At 45.3% G+C, this 21007-nt stretch overlaps 1 protein-coding gene across 3 annotated transcripts in view; it reads right to left on the bottom strand.

Annotated features, from left to right (window-relative positions):
• Window positions 1-17182, bottom strand: part of ENPP1 (ectonucleotide pyrophosphatase/phosphodiesterase 1) — a 75833-nt gene extending 58651 nt beyond the window's left edge. For 2 of the 3 annotated variants that reach the window (XM_042848173.2, XM_042848174.2), the window contains exon 1: window positions 16657-16975. In XM_042848173.2, the coding sequence (XP_042704107.2) occupies window positions 16657-16836 (180 nt within the window). In that variant the 5' untranslated portion in view covers window positions 16837-16975. Of the gene's footprint in view, window positions 1-16656 lie in introns of all 3 variants that reach the window. The other variant, XM_008176600.4, reaches the window with a different exon arrangement.
• Between the last annotated feature and the right edge of the window lie 3825 nt (window positions 17183-21007).

Below are 21007 nucleotides of genomic sequence, written 5' to 3'. Positions count from 1 at the left end.
CTTGCCCGCAGGCACCACCCCTGCAGATCCCATTGGCAGTGGTTCCCGGCCAACGGGAGTGCGGAGCCAGAGCTCAGGCAGCACCGAGCCCCATGGCCCTCCCACCTAGGAGCCGGACCTGCTGGCCACTTCCGGGGTGCAGCACGGAGCCAGAACAGGTAGGGACTAGCCTGCTTTAGGTCAACAGCACCACCAACCAGATTTGTAATGGCCCAGTCGGCGGTGCTGACTGGAGCCGCCAAGGTCCCTTTTTGACAGATGTTCCGGTTGAAAACCAGACACAGCTGGTCACCCTAAATTCCAACAATAGTGAATCATAACCAAAGAATAAACAGAGCATTGCATACCACCTACTTTCAATAGTTATAACATAATACATAGCAGCATGTGTAAATGTACTGCCAGTCCTACGCTGAGCCTATACCTCTAGTCCAGCCAAGCTGCATTCTGTGCATGAATGGAGGCAGAAGTAACAGGAAATGTGGCCTTAAGTCACCGTTACACTCTTCTTGTCCTAAAACCAGTCTCCAGCATAAGCCTGAAGGTTGTTCTGATTTATAGTACATCCAGCTGTCCATAATCCCCAGGGGTCATTCTAGTAGCAGGGCATCGGCAAACCATAGGAATTCCTTTGGTCATCCCCCCCACCGCCCAGAGGCCAAAAGTATGGTATAGGCACCACTACAGCTGGTCTATACCCACTGAGGACAAAGGTAGAATCCCTGTGGAGCGGGGTTGGCCACTTTGCATTGCCAGAGCACAGCAAAACAGCCAGAGCAGGGCCTCAGATCTGGCCCACCACATTCCTTCTTAGTTTGAACCTTGCCGTGTTTTGCATATATAATAAGTGATTTTGATCCTATATATTATTACACTGCACATTAATAAAATACTCTAGAAATATAGCCTTATGTATTTCCAACACTGTATTTCAAAAACATGGGACTGTTTTCTTAGCACTCCTGCCCCACCCCTCCTACCAATATTATAATTATTATTAATTGTATTTATTAATAATAAACAGTACTCACCTACACTCACTGGGGTGTTTCTTGCTGCTTTTTGAAGCTCAGCAACTCCTGATCTTGTCGCACAGAGATGAAAAAATAGGGGACGTCCCTTGTTATAAGGGACTGTTGGCACCCCTATGTAAGAGGCATTCTAAAATGCTGCTATTGTGCTTTTCTCTTGGTTTTTTATGATTACATCATGAAACTTGTACACCTACAGAGCTGAAGAAGAGCTCTGTGGAGTTCGTGGGCCCAATAAAAGATATTACCTCACCCACCTTGTCCACCCCTCTCATTTCCCCTGCCCCCTATTTCTCTGATTAAGGCTATGTATACACCAGAGATCTTACAGCAGCACAGTTGAACTGATGCAGCTGCGTCACTGGAAGATCTCTCATGTAGCTGCTCTATGCCAATGGGAGAGGCCTCTCCTGTCAACATAATTAAACAGACCCCTACAGGCAGTGCTATGCTGGCGGGAGAAGCTCTCTTACCAACATAACGCTGTGCACACTACCACATATGGGGGCGAAACGTATATGGCTTAGGAGAGTGTTTTTTCACACCCCTGAGTGACATAAGTTTTGCTGACAAAAGTGGTACTGTAGACATGGCCTTACTCAAAGGATTTAAACAGTGGTTTCATGGCTCATTACAACACACCACACTGCCTGATACCCTTAATTGCCCACGTCAAACCCTTTATACATAACAATCTAACCCCCAATTGCTCACTTCCTTTCAAATGACCACCTCCCACTTGTGTTTCCCCTTCTGCTCAACAATCTGTCCAGGGTGGATAAAAAAAAAAATCAATGATTTTGTTTTTTAAATCGGATTTTTATTTATTTAAATTGGATTCTTTTGATAAAATGCTTTTTGAGGAAAAAAACCTATCTAAATATAGTTTTAATTAAGATACATTATTGCTCAAAGATATCTCATCATGGAATAGGGATTATAAATTCTAATTCTATAATATGAGACAATATATTCATGTAATGTTTAAAAAAAGTTTTGTAAAAGAGTCCTAATGGTTCATCGATTTGGGGCTTCTGTATAGATTATTTAGGTTAATCTTTCTATCTACCCAATGGGACTCAGTGCTCAGTCTAGAAGATACCATCAGAGATGCTTAGTTTTGCCGTTCTCAAACTTTGGATTTGTCTCTCCACAGATAACATGCTTCTTAACAGCAAAAATGTTTTTAAATAAATAATATAGAGAGGTGAGAAATAACAGACCTCAACTCTATTGTCCCTCTGCAAATTTGTGTACACGGAGTCAATCCCTTACCTCTCTCTAAAAGTGCAAAGTTTCAAGAGTTCAATGAATAGAAGATTGGACAAGGAGAAGAAGTCTGGAGATAAATTTGAGAAGGGAGGGACAGGCAGTAGAAACAAAAGTGAAACTGTTTGAGCAGCATATTCCAGAAGTCTTGAGGTCTTTCTGAGTACAGCCTTCATTGATTTGAGATCTACCATACCATTCTCTCACTAGAAGGGAAAACCTATAAAGACAGCAGTCCATAAAAGAGACCCAGTGTGAGAATATTTTAATGAAGTTCCTCTACCTGTGGGTAAGACAGGCTTGCCATGCAAAATGCAAACAGTGCAACAATGAAATGCAAGGCATGATTGCCCAAATGAAACAACATCATGAGAAGTTTCCCTTCTCAGGAGGAAGCTACGTTGAAGATGATGAAAGGAACATGTCTGAACATGCAGGATCTTCAGGTTGGTAAACTTTTTTTATTTCATACTTCTTTCTTAAGGACTGCCTGTCTTCCCTCTGGTTATTCTTGAATCCTCATGTTTGAGCAAAAAATATAGTTGTTACTCTATGGTACTGTCATTTTAGATGCAGTTGTGATAAAAAATAAATAGCTGAAATTGGTAGATCTTCCTTTTACAATTTCACCTTTAAAGTAGCACTGAGTGTCAGTGAATGCAATGAGTAATACTAAATGAGCAGTATGGTAATAATAATTAAATAACTGCATTGACTTATTTTGTACATCCTCAACATACAGGATTCTGAAGACTCTCCACCTTCAAGATCACTATCATTTTCTATAGTTTCAGAGTTATCTGCCAATCATAGTGTTTCAGTCACATCATGTATGTCACATAGTCACAGTAGATCACCTGTAGCAAAAAGGAAAAAAAAAATCTCCATCATCCAGAAACAACTTTAGATAAGTTTGTGATAAGAACCAGCAGATTACAAAAAGAGGTAATTGATGAAAAAATTGCCTGGTTTGTTTATGCAACAAACTCTCCTTTCCGTATGATTGAGAACCCACACTTCATTAACATGGTTCAGTCAATAAGACCAGGATACAGTCCACCCAACGGAACAGATGTCGCAGGCAAATTGCTGGATAAAGTGTATGAAAGAGAAATTGAGCAGTGTGCAAAAGGCCTAGAGGGTAATTATTAACCCGAGTCTTGATGGGTGGAGCAATGTCCGCAATGATCCTGTTGTATGTGCTTGTGTGACAACAAAAGAAGGGAATGTCTTCCTTACAGAAACAATGGATACATCAGGAAATGCACAAACAGCAGAATACTGACAAGAAGTGGCAGTAAAAGCTATAACAATCTGTGGGGGGAAAAATATCAAATGTCTAGTAAGCAGCTTGGTCACAGACAATGCTGCGAATGTATCCAAGATGAAAAGAAATTGTTTAGAAGAGAGTGAAGAGAGTCCCAAGCTAGTAACATACGGCTGCAGTGCTCAGTTGATGCACCTCCTAGCCAAAGACTTCAGTGTTCCAGAAATAAAGGCTAATGTTGTTGAAATTGCAAAATACTTCCATAACAACCACTTTGCAGAAGCTGCTCTGAAAAAAGTGGGAGGAACCAAGCTAACTCTCCTACAAGATGTGTGATGGCACTCAATAGTGGATTGTTTTGAGCACTATATTAAGAACTGGCCTAATCTGATGATAGTTTGTGAACAAAATTGTGAAAAAATAGATGGCACTATCACAGCCAAAGGTCTCAATATTGGGCTTAAGAGACATGTTGAACACATGCCGAGTACCCTGAAACCTATTTTTGTAGCCTCGAACAAAATGCAGGGAAATAACTGTTTTATTGGAAGGAACTGAGTCAGATCTTTAAAAGAGTAATATGCAATGACAGAGTTAAATTACAAGCATTAAAAAAAAACAAATGGGACAAGCACTATCTCCAGCTCATTTTCTTGCAAATATTCTCAATACTCGGTACCAGAGTCAAACCTTAACTGACGAAGAAGAGGAGTTGGCTATGACATAGACAGCCAGCAATCATCCCTCCATAATGCCAACTATAAAACTTCAGAGCTAAGGGTGAACCATTCAAGAAATATATGTTTGCTGATGATGTTTTAAAGAAAGTCACACCAGTGAACTGGTGGAAGTCACGTAAGCAGTTGGATTGAGAGACTGCTAAAGTGATATTACTTTTAACAGCAGGAGCTTCTTCTGTCCGTGTAGAATATTTTCTTCCTTTGGGCTAATTCGTTCCAAACTGAGAAAATGTTTGGGATCTGAAAAAGCAAGAAAGCTTGTTTTTCTTTTCCAGATTATGAACAAACAGGAAAATGAAGGTGAAGACAACTGAGTTAGCTGCAGAAACCAATATTTTAAGTTTCTCATGTTTACCTGGCTGACAGTCAATTTAATTTTTTTTTGTTTTGTTTTTTAAATATTCCATTAACATTTTAGTTAAAAACAATTTTAACAAAAACAAACCTGATTTTAAAAAACTTGAATGTTTAAATTCAAAAATTCATATGCGTGTTTTGTTAAAATATTATGTTTGCTGTTGAAGAAAAAAATCCAGAATACATAACGTTGTTGTATTAGTTAAATAAAACAATTTAAATGTCTATCTGGTCATGTTCTCCTCCTAACACAGCATGGCAAGAAAATCCTCCACATTCCAATGACTTCATAAATATCTGAAATAACCAAACAATCATTCATTTTCTGCTATAGCTGTAAAACTAATCTGAAAAGTTTTCAAAATAAATCACTTTAAAAATGTATAATGTGTACCTTCTAAAAATGAAACCTACATCTATCTCTGAGTTGTGAAGAATATGTATTAAGGTTATAACAACCAACAAGAATGCACTTTTATGTAACAATCCACGATTAAATCAAGTTTTCCTGACTAGTGATTTAAATCATGATTCAAATCAAATCCACCCTGAATCTGTTCCAACTTGTTTTTAGCTCAGCTTCCTTCCCCAGACCTGAATAAGAGCTCTGTGTATCTTGAAAGCTTGAACTTTCCACGGACAGAAGCTGGTCCAAGAAAGATATTACCTCACCTATTTTGCCTCTCTCAAAGAGTTTATACAGTTAGGCCAATGACTCAGATGGTAAAACAGTGCTCTATGGCAAAACAGTCTTCTCTACATTAGTCATTTTTTCCTAAAATTTCCCACCATTTCTAACACCAGTGCAGCTCCACTAACAGTAAGAATTATAGGAGTTTTAATATGGACAAAACACAGGCAGTTTTATCACTGTTATCTAGACAAATAGTGTATGAGAACACATTTCCACATCTGGATTGTTCAACAACAGTTAACTGTGACTATTATTTCAAGGATTCGCTACACATAGTTAGCTTTTCATGCTGTGTGACCGGTCATCAAAAACTATTGCTTCTACTTCCTAAATTGATGACTTAAATCCACCAGCAGTTACTAAGATTACTACATGAATTTCCAGCATAAAATTATGTACAGTAACTCCTCACTTAATGTTGCCCCGGTTAACGTTGTTACATTGCTGATCAATTAGAGAACAAGCACGTTTAAAGTTGCGCAATGCTCCCTTATAACGCTGTTTGGCAGCTGCCTGCTTTGTCCACTGCTTGCAGAAAGAGCAGCCGGTTGCAGCTAGCTGGTGGGGGTTTGGAACCAGGGTGGGCCGGCAGCCCCCCTATCAGCTCCCCTAAGTTCCCTGTGAGGCAGCCGCCCAGAAGGCTATCAATTGCCAGCAGTTCAGGTGTCCCTCCGCCCACTGCCATGTGCTGCTCCTATCCTCTGCCTTGGAGCTGCTCCCGGGAGCCTCCTGCTTGCTGTGCAGGGGGGGGGGGGAGGGAAAGAGGGAAGAAGGGTGCTAATGTCAGGGTGTCCCCCTTCCTTCCCCTCCTACCCTCCCCCCAGCTCCTTTACCGGATCTCCACAGAGCAGGGGGTGAAGGTGGGGGGGAACACAGGACAGTGCTCAGGATGGAGGGAATTTGCTGGCAGCAGCTGCTGTCTCAACATGCTGATCTACTTAAAAAGGCAGTGTACTTAGAGTGGGGTCAGCATGCTTACAGGGGCAATGCGTGTCTCTCTCACACACACGGTGTGTGTGTGTCTGTTTCTCTCTGCCATGCTGTCTCCCCTCCCTCCATTTGTGCTGCCTTGTAGAGCGGCACCAAGTCTCAGAGCCCAGGTCAGCTGGTCAGCTAACTCCGGCTCACAGGGCTCCAGCTGCAGGGCCAAAAATAGCAGTATAAACGTTCAGGCTTGGGCTGAAGCCTGGCCTCTGAGACCCTCCCACCTCACACAGTGTCAGAGCCCAGGCTCCAGCCCAAGCCTGAATGTCTACACTGCAATTTTAAAACCCTATGAGCCTGGGTCAGCTAGGGTGACCAGACGTCCCGATATTACCGGGCCAGTCCCGATTTTAGGGGACTTGTCCCATGTTCCAACCTTACATTGGTCGGGACACACTTTATGTCCCGATATTGGGGGACCGCGGCAAGCCGGCGCCGCTCCCCGCTTCTTCCGGGCCCTGGGGCAGCGCAGCTGAGCTCCCGGCACCGGCCGGCAGGAGCCTGCAGAGTGCTGCAGCCCCACTCCCCAGGCACGCAGAGGCAGGGGCGGGGCTTGTAGGCGCCGGCAGCGGGCAGAGAGCACCCCTGCCCTTGCCCCCACCCAGTGGAGGGAGCTCTTTGGAGGGCGGCTCTGGTTGCTGGGTGGGGGGCAGGGATGGTAGCCCGGCTCAGTTTGTAGCTGAGCAACAGCAGCTTGCGTTGCTCCGGAGCCAACGGCCACTCGCTCTAGGTAACTGCTCACCTGCTCGGCCCCCTTTCCTCTGGCACCCCGGTTCCAAAAGCCTCCAGTCCGGGATGGGGTTTAAAGGAGCAGCCCCCTAGCCATGCTGCCTGCCCTGCCCTCCTCTGGGGGCGGAGGAGCTCTCTGGAGTTAGGGCAGTCTTGCAGACCCAGCAATCGCTCTTTCCAGAGCTGAAGTCTCTTCCCCTGGAAGGGAGGGGATCTGGGTGGAAGGAGGCATTTGTAAATGCACCACAGATTGAGTGGCTCTTGTTGATATACACAAGTACTGCTGTGTGTTCTCCTGAACAGAGTGGCTGTGTGTGGGGCTTTGGTTTCTGCTCTCTGCTAAACAACGAAGGCTTAAAAATGTGAAGAGGAGGACCAGAGGAGAGGAGGACCAGTCTGAGAGGAGCAGAGTCTCAGTCATAGGTGTGTTGGGGTATATGTTAGGTTGAAAAGTACCTCCCGAGTCCCACTATACAAAACGAATCGGGGGTTTGTTGTTGCTGGCTGCCGCGCCTCCCTGGCCCACCCCCGCCAATTTTACCCCCTGTTCTCCGGCAGTGGTTTTTTGGTTTTTTTTTGCTCCACCCCCCGCGTTCCGATATTTCACTTCTGTCATCTGGTCACCCTAGGGTCAGCTGACCTGGGCCAGCCATCACTGTGCCATGAATCTTTTACTGCTGCGTAGACATACTCAGAGAGACTAAGTGACTAATTTTCCCACAGTCATACATGAAGGCTGGGGCAGAGCAGGAAACGGAACCCAGACTAATACCCTATCCAATGAACCAATCAACTTTCTAAATATAAACAAAGCCCCAGCTCTAAGCAGTACTCCTTCAAATAATGTTTCAACTTTGCATCAGTACTTGCCCTTTACCATCAGATATGTGGGAAAGCTATTTCATTTGAGCAAGTAAAAACTGAAAAATAAATAGAGCTAAAAAGGGTCATAACTTAGAGGAACAATTAGCTTTCCTAGATTTTCCCTGCTCTGAAGGAGAAAGTTTACTCTTTAACTTCTTGTCTCTCCAACACCCAACTCCAATACCCACCACACACACACACACCTTCTTATCCAAAAGAATAGAAATTGTACACCACACACACGATTTCTATAAGCTTAATGAGGAGCTAAAACAAATTCTATAGGCTATGTTATATTCAAAGCCACCTTTGGAAAATGAGATTACCAGAAAAACAAAATCAAAAGTGACTGTGTTCTTAAAACTCCTAAAAGTTAAGATTTTCTCATTTTAATTAAATAGAGTGGGTAACAGTGTACGTAGACATGTTGGGGAATATAATAAAAAAGGAATCGGCAGACCCATTCAATTTGAAACTGGTACTTTTTATTTATTTTTTTTACAATAAAAAAAATGAACACCTTTAAAATTCAAACATAAAATTATTGTTGAAGCAGGAAAGTTGTCATGTTGCAAAAACAAAGGCAAAAAAATTATTACATAATGTCCTTGTTCCAACATATTGCTATTCACGTTACTTGCAAAATAAAAGAATACTTCAGGAGACCAGCAATATTTTTAACTGAGACCCCCCCCAATAAGAGCACATAGAATTTCAAAATTCAGCATATCCTGGAGGTTTAATGGGTAGTCTGAAATAGCAATTTTAAACTCCATTTGGTATCCCAGCATTAGTTACTCTGACCTTCTATTTTGTCTACTTATTACTTTTCAGGGGCATCCTTTAGAAATTTTGTGGACATCAACAACATTACTATTAATATTATGTATTGTATTGAAGTAGCCCCTGAAAGCCCCACCGGAAAGCAGGGGCCCATTGTGCTAGGCACTGTACAAACCTATAGTATGAGTGTCCTTGTCCCAAAGAACTTGCAGTAAAAAAAAAGACAAGACAGACAAAGGACAGGAGTGGAAACAGATTCTCAGAGGGGAAGTGACTTGCCCAAGATTCACAGACTCACTCATAGACTTTAAAGTCAGAAGGGATCATTGTGATCATGTACACTGCAGGCCACAGAACTTCACCCACTCCTGTAATAGATCCCTAACCTCTGGCTGAGTGACTGAAGTCTTCAAATCATGGTTTAAAGACTTCAAGTTAGAATTCACTATTTACAGTAGTTTAAATCTGCAAGTGACCCGTGACTCTTGCTGTAGAGCAGTGGTTCCCAAACTTGTTCCGCTGCTTGTGCAGGGAAAGCCCCTGGCGGGCCGGGCTGGTTTGTTTACCTGCCGCATCCGCAGGTTTGGCCGATCGCGGCTCCCCAGTGGCCACGGTTCGCTGCTCCAGGCCAATGGGAGCTGCTGGAAGTGGCGCGGACCGAGGGACGTACTGGCTGCCACTTCCAGCAGCTCCCGTTGGCCTGCTGCAGCGAATCGCGGCCACTGGGAGCCATGATCGGCCGAACCTGTGGACGCAGCAGGTAAACAAACCGGCCCGGCCCGCCAGCACAAGCGGTGGAACAAGTCTGGAAACCACCGCTTTAGAGGAAGGCAAAAAAATCCCCAGGGTCTCAGCCAATCTGACCTGGGGGGAAATTCCTTCTCGACCCCAAATATGGCAATCAGTTAGACTCTGAGCATGTGGGCAAGACCCATCAGGCAAATACCTGGGAAAGAATTCTCTGTAGTAACTCAGAGCTCTCCCCATCTAGTGTCCCATCTCCAGCAGTTGGGGATTTTTGCTCCTGGCAGTCGCTGATGGGCCACATGCCATCGTAGGCAGTCCCATCATACCATTACCTCCATAAACTTATCACGCTCAGTCCTAAAGCCAGTCAGGTTTTTTGCCCCCACTGCTCCCCTTGGAAGGATGTTCCAGAACTTCACTCCTCTGATGGCTAGAAACCTTCATCTAATTTCGAGCCTAAACTTGATGGCCAGTTTATATCCATTTGTTCTTGTGTCCATATTGGTGTTTAATTTAAGTAACTCCTCTCCCTCCCTGGTATTTAACCCTCTGATGTATTTATAGAGAGCAATTGTATCTCCCTATAGCCTTCTTTTGGTTAGCCTGAACAAGCCAAGCTCTTTGAGTCTCCTCCCATAAGGTAGGTTTTCCATTCCTTGGATCACACAGGAGGTCAGTGGCAGAGCCAAACTAGAATCCAGGTCTCCTGAGCCCCAGCCCTGTCCCCTAAACATTGTATCACACTGCCTCTGGGTTGCTTTTGTTGAATCTTCTAATCAGAGCTACTGGAGCAGAACTGACAATTATACCCCAAGGGCATAATTCAAAGCCCACTGAAGTCAATGGCAGTAGCTAGAGAGAGGAGAATTCCCAATGATTTCAGTGGACTTTTGGCTCAAACCCAATGTGACTCCTCACAATCGTGTTTTTTCTTACTTCTAAATTATTAAGTACCAAGACACATTGTGTAGGTCGGTTTTAAGTGCAGGACTGGAAAATCCATAGTTTGGACTTCGGTTTCTGTGTGATGATCCTCCTTGGAGAGGCTTCCCCATAGAATTAGAACTCAGTCCAAAGATCTACCCAAACTCAGGTGCTCTGTGAGAGGCCAAGGACATTTCTTTGGAGCCCCTGTGCTGCTTCCTGGCTCACCCAGTCACAGTAACCTCCCATGTACACCTCCATTGGTTGTGACCCCCAGTGCATCCCCAATTGCAGTGGGGGAAAGAAAATAATCAACCTGACAGCATAATCTTAACACTAGGTTACATACGTTTTTTCCATGGATTTCTAGGGGAAGACCTAGCAATCCCCAACTCCTTCCCTTCCCCACTGGGTTCTCATGGAAGGTCTTCTGTGTGATATTTATTTAATTTGATTTAAATAATAATTAAAAAGATGCCTATACAAGATTCTAAGCAACCTACACATTTAGTATTCCAACAAAACCCCATCTTTTCCACCCTTCATCGTCCTGGGAAGCACACCCTTGGCCCTCTCCAAATTCCCTAGCAAAGAGGTATCTTTTGCCTAATGCCCAGAAGGTCACCAGATTTGAGCTACTTTGGACCATGGCGGGAGGAAGCAAGTTCCAGAGTGCCAGATCCTTCACAGAGAGCATGCTGCCACCTATTCTGTTTTAATGAGAGAGATCCAACTTGTTCTATGCTGACCTGAGCTGTGTCAGTATGGTATAGGAAGAGAGGTAATCCTTTAGGCTAGCCGGTTTTAGGCCACTGAGAGCCTCATAGGTCATAACCAACCCCCTAAACCCAGAGACCAACAGGCAGCTAGTAAAGGTTGAGAGTTGATATCATGTGCTCCCAGCAAGATGCTCTTAGTAAACAAGCCACCACAGTCTGTACTAGCTTCAATCGCCAAATGTTTTTAAGATGCAGCCCCATGTAGAGCACGTTGCAATAGTTTAATTTTGAGGTAACAATGGCAAGGTCTGCATCCTAAATGAAAGGCTGCAGCCACCTACCCAGACATAGGTGGCAAAAAGCTGACTGGATTACTGCTGCAGTATGATCATCAAATTGTAACTTGTGGTCTAGAGTTCACTGAGTTTCCAGCCCTGCTCACTAATGGTAGATGAACTCCCTCAAAGAGGCTATTATTTCTGCCATTTCTTCAATCTGTTTCCCTCAAAGCACCATTATCACTTAATTCTTGTCAGGATTGAGCCTCAGCCAGCTCACCCTCATCCTGGTAGACACTGATTGAGGCACATCATCTGAGTTGGTGGAGACTGAGACATACAGTTGGGTATCATCAGCAAACTGAAGACACAAACCTCAGGTCTCATTAACCTTATTAATGGTCCATATACATGTTGTACAGGACTCAGGAGTGTCATAGAAATTCCTGTCCATTCCAGCTGAGGAATAAGGAGAGACAGACACAGCTAATCAAGCAAGGAGCCCCGGGAGGGGCGATCCGTTTATTTCAATTGCAATTGGGTTTGAGCTCATAAGTCAGCAAGAACAAAGAAAACACTTACACCTAAGCATTATATGCAGTTGACTATGATAATCTATCGCTCTATGATTGGCCAAAATTTGCTATCATTACCATAAATAATTAGCAAGCTACATGAATCTGCCCCTCTTATGACCCCTTATTGTTCATCTACTTGCTTCCCCCTTGTGTTATTTTGCAAACCAAGCAGTTAGTTATCTACAGGACGCAGGCACAGAAAGTTCCATTGTCTCCAGGTTTGGAGTTTGGCTACATTTCCTCTCGAAGGAACTTCCTGAGTTAAGATATAGTTGACGCTGCATATTGCCCTTCTTCTATCTCCCATGTGTACGTGACAAATTTGCCCCCTGGCAGTTAAGTAGAATAATTCTATTTCAGGAGCAAGGTGACAGAATGGCACCCTGTGGCACACCACACTTGAGAGCTTTTTGGGAAGAAGAGCAATTGCCCACAATTACCCATGGAGATCTCTCTGAAAGAAAACAATGAAGCCACTGAAGAGCAGCCCGATCAGGGTGTGCAGGCAAGTCAACAACAACTCATAATCAATGGTATCAAAGGCAGGTGACAGATCAATAAAAAGCATGGAGACTTGATTTTCACCAATGGGTGGGAAGGGGAACAATGCCACAGAAGTGTGTCTCTCCCCATTTTTTCCCCCTCCACCCTGATCCGAGTCCTCTGAGTCCATTAGTGGACAGAATGATCTGGCCACTAGTCAACAACTTTTTCACTCTTTGGGCCAGATCTTCAACTAGAGAAAACTGACATACATCCATAGAAGTCAAGAGAATACATCAATTCACACCAGCCAAGGATCTGGCCCTCTATTTATGCTAAAGACCATTTCCAACTCAGGTTCATATGGATGGTCCATGTGAGATATTTTTCATCCAAAGCACAGAACTCCCCACATTTATAGTCAATGAACCAAATACAGTCCCAGTTCACGGAGGTGTAACTCCACACCACTTTTTATTCTGTCCACAAACCTCCATCAGCCACTGTACATTCCTGTATGGCGTGCCTTTGCTAAGTACTGCTCTGCATCTTATAAGGGCTTGTAAAACCACCACCCCAACCCCACAGGTAGAGTCCCCATAGCCTGTTCCCCTCCACACAGAACCTATGCAGTTCTTCTGTAATTTGGGCCTTGCACTCTTGTGACTGGGGCAAGCCACATGATGCCCTATGTATGCACAACTCCCATTGACATCTGTGGGAGTAACCTGAAGCTAGAGAGAGGAGAATGTAAATGAGCCCTGTTGCTTTCTGAAGAAGCGAAAACCTTAATGCAAGTGCTCTCTGATCATCAGTCCTGAATCAAATGCATTGTTCAGTATTTATAAAAATCCTAGCACAGCTGGGTATGAAATCATTACACATATTGTTACATCTACAACTAGAAATATTCTCCCTAAAAGCACTGGAGAGACACAATCTCTCCATTATAGCCATGTTTAAGGGAGAGACTTTCATTTCTAACACCACTTTTCAGGACCCTTTGGCTACAAATACTCATGCTTTTTCTCAGTCTAACATCACCCCCATTTTTTTGGAAAGTTTTGTAAATTGTGTGTGACTATTCTGAGTTATCAGAGTGTCAGCAACAGCAGCAAATGTGAAGGGCAAGTCATATTTTTAAAGAGATTTTAAAAAACCCAAAATTATATCTGTGCTTGGATTACTCAAAAATGCTTCATTTAAAATTTCAGACTCTCTATGTATGTAATCCTCAGCGAGGGATGAATACTGTGACAAGTCTGAGGGAAAACACTGCTTGAGCAAATAGGGCTCTGATTTAGCAGAGCACTTAAGCACACGTTACCTTCAAGCATGTTTAGGTCCATCCTTGTTCACCAAAGCTGGTAAGCATAGAACTGGGTGGGAAAGTTTTCCCACTCCATGAAAAATGTTGAGATATCAAAAATGTTCCCATTCGGCATTAGGACAGAACAGAAATGTTATGAAATGTTTCTATGAAAAAAAAACAAAAATAGATAATACAATAGCGAGTATCACACAAGTTAGACACCTGATTGAGAGCAGGGTCTTCATCTGGGACCACTTAATGATCTTTCCAAATGTTGTTTGTACCGTTAGCTAACTATTGCAAAGCGCTTTGGATAAAAGCACTATATAAAAAAAAACCTTAATAATAATTAAGGTTATTTTGTACTACAAATAAAAGCACACAACTCATATTTTATTATCAGTAGTCTTACCTTTCTAATGCGATGGATGTGCCCTCTCACCCCTGCCACAGCAGCCCCCGAGCTGAGGCTGGGAAGGAGGGTTGTCTCTCCCTGGCAGCTGCAACCCTGGAGCTAGGAAAAGTTGCCTCTTTCTCTGGCCGCCGCAGCCCTGCATGTCCCCCCACCCCTTCTCACCCCATTGCCCCCTCCTACTTACCCCGTATTTCCCCCAGGCCACCACCTCACCTTACATGTGCATCTTCTCCAGGGTCCAGGCACCTAATTAGTGGAGCCACGACTGCGCAGCTCCACTAATCTAGGTGGGTGGCTTGTCATTCTCTTGTGTGCGGCCACCCAGGCATGCACCTTAGATGGAACTATCCGTGGACCACTGGTGGTCCATGGACCACAGTTTGAGAACCTCTGTTCTAGGTGAATGCCATAACCACTGGAGTACACAGTCAGTGTCTTCTTCTCTGGACCAATTAATATTTAATTATTAATGTAAAGTGGAATAGATTGAACAGGAGTCAAAACAGAATGAGAGGACACCCACACACCCCAACATATGCGACAAGCTGGTGGTTAGGATATGCACATGGGATGTGGGAGAGCTAGGTTCAAGTCCCTGCTTTGACTCAGGTGCCTTGAAAAAGTGAGCCAAGTTTTTACCATCAGCCCTTTCCAGCAAGCACCAAGCAATTTTGGGGCTGTGCTGACCTTCTATAGTTAACCCCAGAGTATGGCTGTAACCACCTTCCAGTGCCACACCTCCTTCCCCCCTCCATCACACACACACAGAGAAGGCTTTTCACAGTGGGGTTGCCAGTAAGTTCTACAGCAGAAAAAATTGCCCAAAACTCTGGGGTGAATTTAGCATATAATATAATTACACTACCTACGACAAGACTTAAAAAGACTCAAGTGATTATGCACAGTTCACACATCAGACAGGTATGCATATGATCAATGTACAGCTAACAGCTAAAGATTTTTAAAGGCAATTGTGAGGTGGCACACAGTTCATTTTAAAGTGTCAGCAGTGTTTGTATGTTAGCACTAATTATCAAAGAGGGTGCAAGTTCATATATATATTTGAAAAGGTACCTCAAAGCTGTAGGCCTTAACATACTGTACTAAAAAATTACTGCTTATGCACACACAAGCAAAAGCAATATTTTGTATTTCTATAGTGCCTTCCTCCCAAGGATGCCAAAGCTCTTTATATACATTAATCATTTTAGCCTCATAACAACCCTGTGAGGTATGAATGTTATTATTATCTTCATTGTACAGATGGCAAAAATGAGAACAGGGGAGATGCAACTGTACTAGGGAACTGACACATTACTAACAACCACTCTCAGCAATGGGTCTCCCTGAAACAGGACTGAAAATGGTTTCAAGGGACACCATAAACTTCTAATTGGCATAACTTCAAAAATTAATTTAAAAGTAGTTTCTGGTATTGCACCTTCTGGTCCACTACAAATTTTTCAGTCACAGTTTTGTCTGTTTTCCTCTCCCAGGTTGCATTGCCAAACACCCACAACAGGGAAAAACCAACCGAGTTCAGAGAGGAAGCAGTGAAAATGAGTGCTATTAAATGCAACAGGGAAAATAGATGGGGGGGGGGGAAATCTCTTTCAGATAGGCTATTACGTATAAAAATAGAAGATAAAATAATTTCTGATAGAACTGTGTAACACTCGCTGGACTACTAATCGAGGCAGGATGAAACTGTTTTCAGCACTACCACTCGGAGTGTTCTTGAAGAGTCGGTAGTGCTGAAAACTGTTCCGTGCCTCCCAACAGTTGAACCGTTTACAGAACAGGATGACCCACCGCAGACAACCATTGTCAACAATGGGTCAATTTCCCGGTTGGCCCTGGAGAGCTCTGACTGACTCCCCTAAAGTCAGGCAATGAGTAGAGCAACTATTAGAACCCCAGTTCATGGCTCAGCCTCCTGTTCTCCGACTACAAGGAGCTCAGCTTGTGACAGAAGTTTTTTTTTTTTAATTCCCTGTTGAAGCACATGGCAAATCCCTTCGCACAAGATGTTTTTAAATCCAGAGTTAAATGAATGCAAGATAAAGTGAGGCACTTGGCATTTCTGCCTGGGTATATCTAACTTACCCACACTGGCTCCATCAGCCATGCACATTAAAGCACCACCTCGTTATGTGTTCTTTAATGTTATGGTTTAATTGCTCGTTGAGGGGGGAATGGTGCTGAATCAAAGACAGAGGAGCGGAGGTTGCTCAGCAGCAAGCTTTTTTATTCCTCTGCAGAATTTCAGCTCTCACGGGGGGGTGGGGGGGGGGGGGCTTTGTAACCAATAAACGGGGCTGCCCTGCTCCTTATGGCCAGTGTAGCAGGGGAGCACCAGGAAGCTGCAGCAGGGGACTAAAGTCCTACCTGTGGCTATTCGTGGCTCCCTCTGCAGAGCAGCGGGACCCGGCCCCCTAGAGGCACCTGTCCCAGAGCCCCTAGCACCTCGCTCGCCTCTTACCAGGGAGAGCACTGTATAGGTGTTGGGGTTCTTGCTTTTGCCGCTAAGCGCTGCTTTCTCCGGCTCCTGGGCGAGCTCCATGGCTGGGATCATGGGCACAGCCGCCGCCTGCTGCTCCGCTCCGTGGCTGAGGCTGCGCTTCCCGGGCAGGCTCCCCTTGGCGTCCCCGTCTCCCTCCATGGTCCCCGCGGCTCTGGCCAGCGGCGCTGTCTTCGGACGCCGCTATTAATAGGGTGACAGAGCAGCCCCCGGCCGGCCCCGCCTCCCTGCTGGCCAGGAGCACGCCTGGCGGCTTCCCCCGCTCTCCCTCTCCAACCAATGCGGCTTCCTGGCCCGCGGCTGTCTTGCATTGTGGGTGCCGTTGGTATTAGGCGGCGTTTCCCTCCGCGCCTCTTTACGCTGCCCCGTTTTCTGCTCGCCTCTCACCGAGGAGGACGCGGCGCCCCACTCCGTGCCCTTCCGCCCTCCACCCCCTGTCCCAAGTGGCTAAACGCGTCGCGCCTGCGGGAATGAGATAACGTGGCTCAGAACAGACGCGGGCGGAGGAGGGTGGTTACCAGGGAGAGTCACGCTGCTTTCCTTTGCGGCTGGAAAAGCCAGGCTTCCCCTGCAGCCCCTGCCCCCCAGCTCTGGACACAATGAAGCAGAGACATAGCGGGGGGCTTCAGTCAAGCTGAAGACGATGGGAACTGCTCCTCCCGTCTTTCCTGGTAAAGGGACCCCTGCCACAGTGTTAACTCTTTACTCCCTGGTTTCAGTCCCAGCAGGAGGAGAGGAAGGTTTTCGGGGCCAGTCTTGTCTCATAGATTCATAGATTATAGGACTGGAAGGGACCTCGAGAGGTCATCGAGTCCAGTCCCCTGCCCGCATGTCTCGTTGTCTGGCTTTTGAAGCTGGCCTTGCTTTGCTCTCAGGTGCAGCACCACCCTCCACAGGAGCTCCTCTACTGGGATATTTTCTGCTAACAGTTCGCTACAGTCCCAGAAAAGGCAGCGTAATAGCTCGAGATACTGCTTTAGTGCAGAGGTTTTCAAGCTGCAGGGTGTACATCCCTAGGGGGACCTGGAGGGGAGGTGGGAGCAGCAAAGCCAGGCGTCTCATGCCAGCCCTGCATGGCAGGGCCTGTGCTAGCCCCCGGGAGGGCAGGGAGGGAGTGACACTTCCACCCCCGACTCACCTCAGTGGGCAACCTAGAGCTGGAACTAGGGGTCTGGCAGAACCCCCTGGCTTGAAGTGGTTTCCATCATGTACGGAGTTTGCAGTTTTGTGCAATGGCTTTTAGCATCCCCACCCAGGGCCAGCTTTAGGCCAATTCCACCAATTCCCCCGAATCGGGCCCCGCGCCTAAGAGGGCCCCGCGCCCAGTGGCAGAGCCGCTGGTGTGGGGGCAAGTGGCCGAGAATCCCTTTCCTGGCTAGAGGCTCCTTTTTAATTTTTACTCACCCGGCAACGCTCCGGATCTTCAGCAGCACTTCGGCGGCAGGTCCTTCACTCGCTCTGGGTCTTCGGCAGCACTTCAGCGGCAGGTCCTTCAGTGCCACCGAAGACCCGGAGCGAGTGAAGGACCCACCGCCGAAGACTAGGAGCGCCGCCCGGTGAGTACAAGCCCCACGTGTTTGTTTACGTGGTTTTTTTTTTTTTAGTCATCCCTGCTGGGGCCCCGTCAAAACTGTTCGAATCGGGCCCCGCACTTCCTAAAGCCGGCCCTGTCCCCACCATACAAATTGTTCCAACGCCACTGGATCAGTGTCAACATCTGCTGTGGCCATGCTAATTTCCGCTCCCGGCACACTCCGTGCCCAGTACTGGCTCTGCCCCCAGTGACCTTCGCATGCATCTTCCCCCACCCTGAAAACCCAAGGAGGGAGGGACAGGTATTCAACATAGAAGCAGTGCACTGCAAACTTCAGGTGTGCCATTTGTGAGTATCTGTGTATATGAAACTTAGATGTAGATAATTAAATTGTGTTAAAGTCTCTGTTAGGTTTACCAGTGGGCTATCAAGCATCTTTTGTATGTGTTTATTTTTAGCTGGGGGGGCATACACAACCAAAAATTGTAACTCAAAGGGGGGAGGAGGGCTCAGCTTAAGAAGTTTGCAAACTGCTACTTTAGTGCATGTGTTTTCCACTGTCTGTTGTTTAGTTTCTTTTCCATTTCTTGGCAATGCCTGGTGGGTTTTCTAATTAAATGTTTAAAACCAGGAAGATATTCAACAATGGCATAGGGCAGCTTTACCGTAAATCAGGCAGCCCTTAACTTTAGTATTTAGTTGCAATTTTGTTGTTTGGCTAGACAGACACATTCACACTACCTAAAATGGTTAATGCATACTAAGGTTACTCAAGGGCATTTCATAAATGTGATTTCTAAAAGCATGGCAATCACCAGTTAGGATTTAGGACCCAACCCATCACAATCCACTCACCCTATCAAGTAAACACCATGACATCTAGATGTGCTCACATATACTCTACATTTGCTCAACAAATTCCCTTTAAAGCCCAGTAATGTTACACACATCCAACTCTCCACAGTCACACTGTACTGAACAATTTTAATTCTGACCTCAGCAAGATTAAGATAATTTAAATGACACTTTCACTGTATTACCTAAAAATTCCCATTTCTCACCCCCTCCTTCCATTCCCAGCACCATCTCTGCCTGTATCCCTTCCCCCTCTATTTTTCCACATTATACACAGTTCCCACTTATAGAAAGATTCAAGGCCAGAAGGGGCCCTTCAATTCTCTAGTGTTTGACTTGCATAATACAAGCCAGTGACTCTCATCATTATATCCCTGCCAGAACACTTTCTACTTCCCTGCATTCCCCTACCCCTCACCAGCCTCCTGGCAAAATACTAAGGGTGACTAGTGGCAGCCCTAGGCTAGTGATTCTACTATGAATCAATAGAAAGGAGGTCTCTCACTTGTGATCCATGGAAGGTTCTATAGAGAGAAGTTGTTTTGCCTGTACCGTGTCCTTGCTGTGTTCCACTGTCCACTATGCAGCTTTATTGTACAGCAAAGTTTTTTTGAAAGATGTGCTGAATTAGTTTAGCAAGGTCTTACCCCTTCCCAGGCCAGCCTTACTCACCGTAGGCTCAATCCTGTGCCTATTTCAGTGAATAGGAGGTTTGCCATTGACTCCACTGAAAGCAGAATCACTATTTGTGTGCAGAGCCAGTCACTTGCATATTCTATGGTGGAAAAGGGTTCCAGATGCACTGCAAACATATTGGCTGTGCCTGCATGTCCCAGAGGAGTGAATGAGAGCAGTCTGGTTCTTTTTTAGTTTAGGTGAACCCCATCCTTCCCTCCTTTCCCAAAAGGAATCATATTCCTAATAAAACCCTCCTCTCCACACCATCGTTTCATCTATGCATTGAGACCCTGCAGTTTTGCCTGTCTAACTTACCCTGCACGTGAAACTGGAAGCATTTCAGACAATGATACCATGGAGGTCCTGAACTTTAATCTCTTACCTAGCAGCCTAAATTTGGCCTCCAGGACCTCTCTCCTACATTTCCTTATGTCATTGATACCTACATGTACTATGACCACCGGCTCCTCCTCAGCACTGTTCATAAGTCTGTCTAGATGTCTCAAAAGATCCACAACATTTGCACCAAGCAGGCAATTCACCATGCGATTTTCCTGGTCAGCACAAACCCAAGTATCTATATTTCTAAAAATCAAATTCTCCATTACCATTACCTGTCTCTTCCTTAAAATGGGTCCCCTCCCCCAGAGGGGTATCCTCAGTGTGAGAGGATACTATGACATCATCTGGAAGGAAAGTCCCAACTATGGGATCATTTCCCTCTACTCCCATTTAATGTTCTCCTTCCTTGAGATTTTCATTCTCCTCAACAGCACAGAGGCTATCAGACACTGTCCCGGAAGGTCTCCTCGGTATCTCTCTCTGTCTCCCTTAGCTCCACCAATTCAGTCACTCTGGAGCCTGTACTCAGTCTCAGAGGGCCATGAGCTGCTTGCACCGAATGAACAGATACGCCACCTGCCCATCAGGCAGGTAATCGTACATGCTGCATTCAGTGCAATAAACTGGATAGCCCACACTCTGCTGCTGGACTTCTGCTGGCATTATTTTTGCTCTTGCTGCTGTTTTTCGTTTTGGAACGGGTGTTTATTGGCCTAAGTTTAGAGAATGTTAGAGAGGGAGCATGAAAGCTAGATATACCTAAGCTCCCTCGCATAACTCCCCTGTTTGTTGATCCTGTTTGTTAGCTCCTCTGGTTGCTTAGGAGCTGGCATTTTAAACCCCTGTTCCCCTGAGTAGCCCTGTTCCCTTGTTCAGGGATCCTAAAGGGATTGGGGATCAAAG

This window comes from Chrysemys picta, chromosome 3, assembly GCF_011386835.1.
Source record: "Chrysemys picta bellii isolate R12L10 chromosome 3, ASM1138683v2, whole genome shotgun sequence".
NCBI classification, from domain to species: Eukaryota; Metazoa; Chordata; order Testudines; family Emydidae; genus Chrysemys; species Chrysemys picta.
The sequence above is the reverse complement of the archived record's forward strand: the minus strand, read 5'-3'. Positions and strand labels throughout refer to the sequence as shown.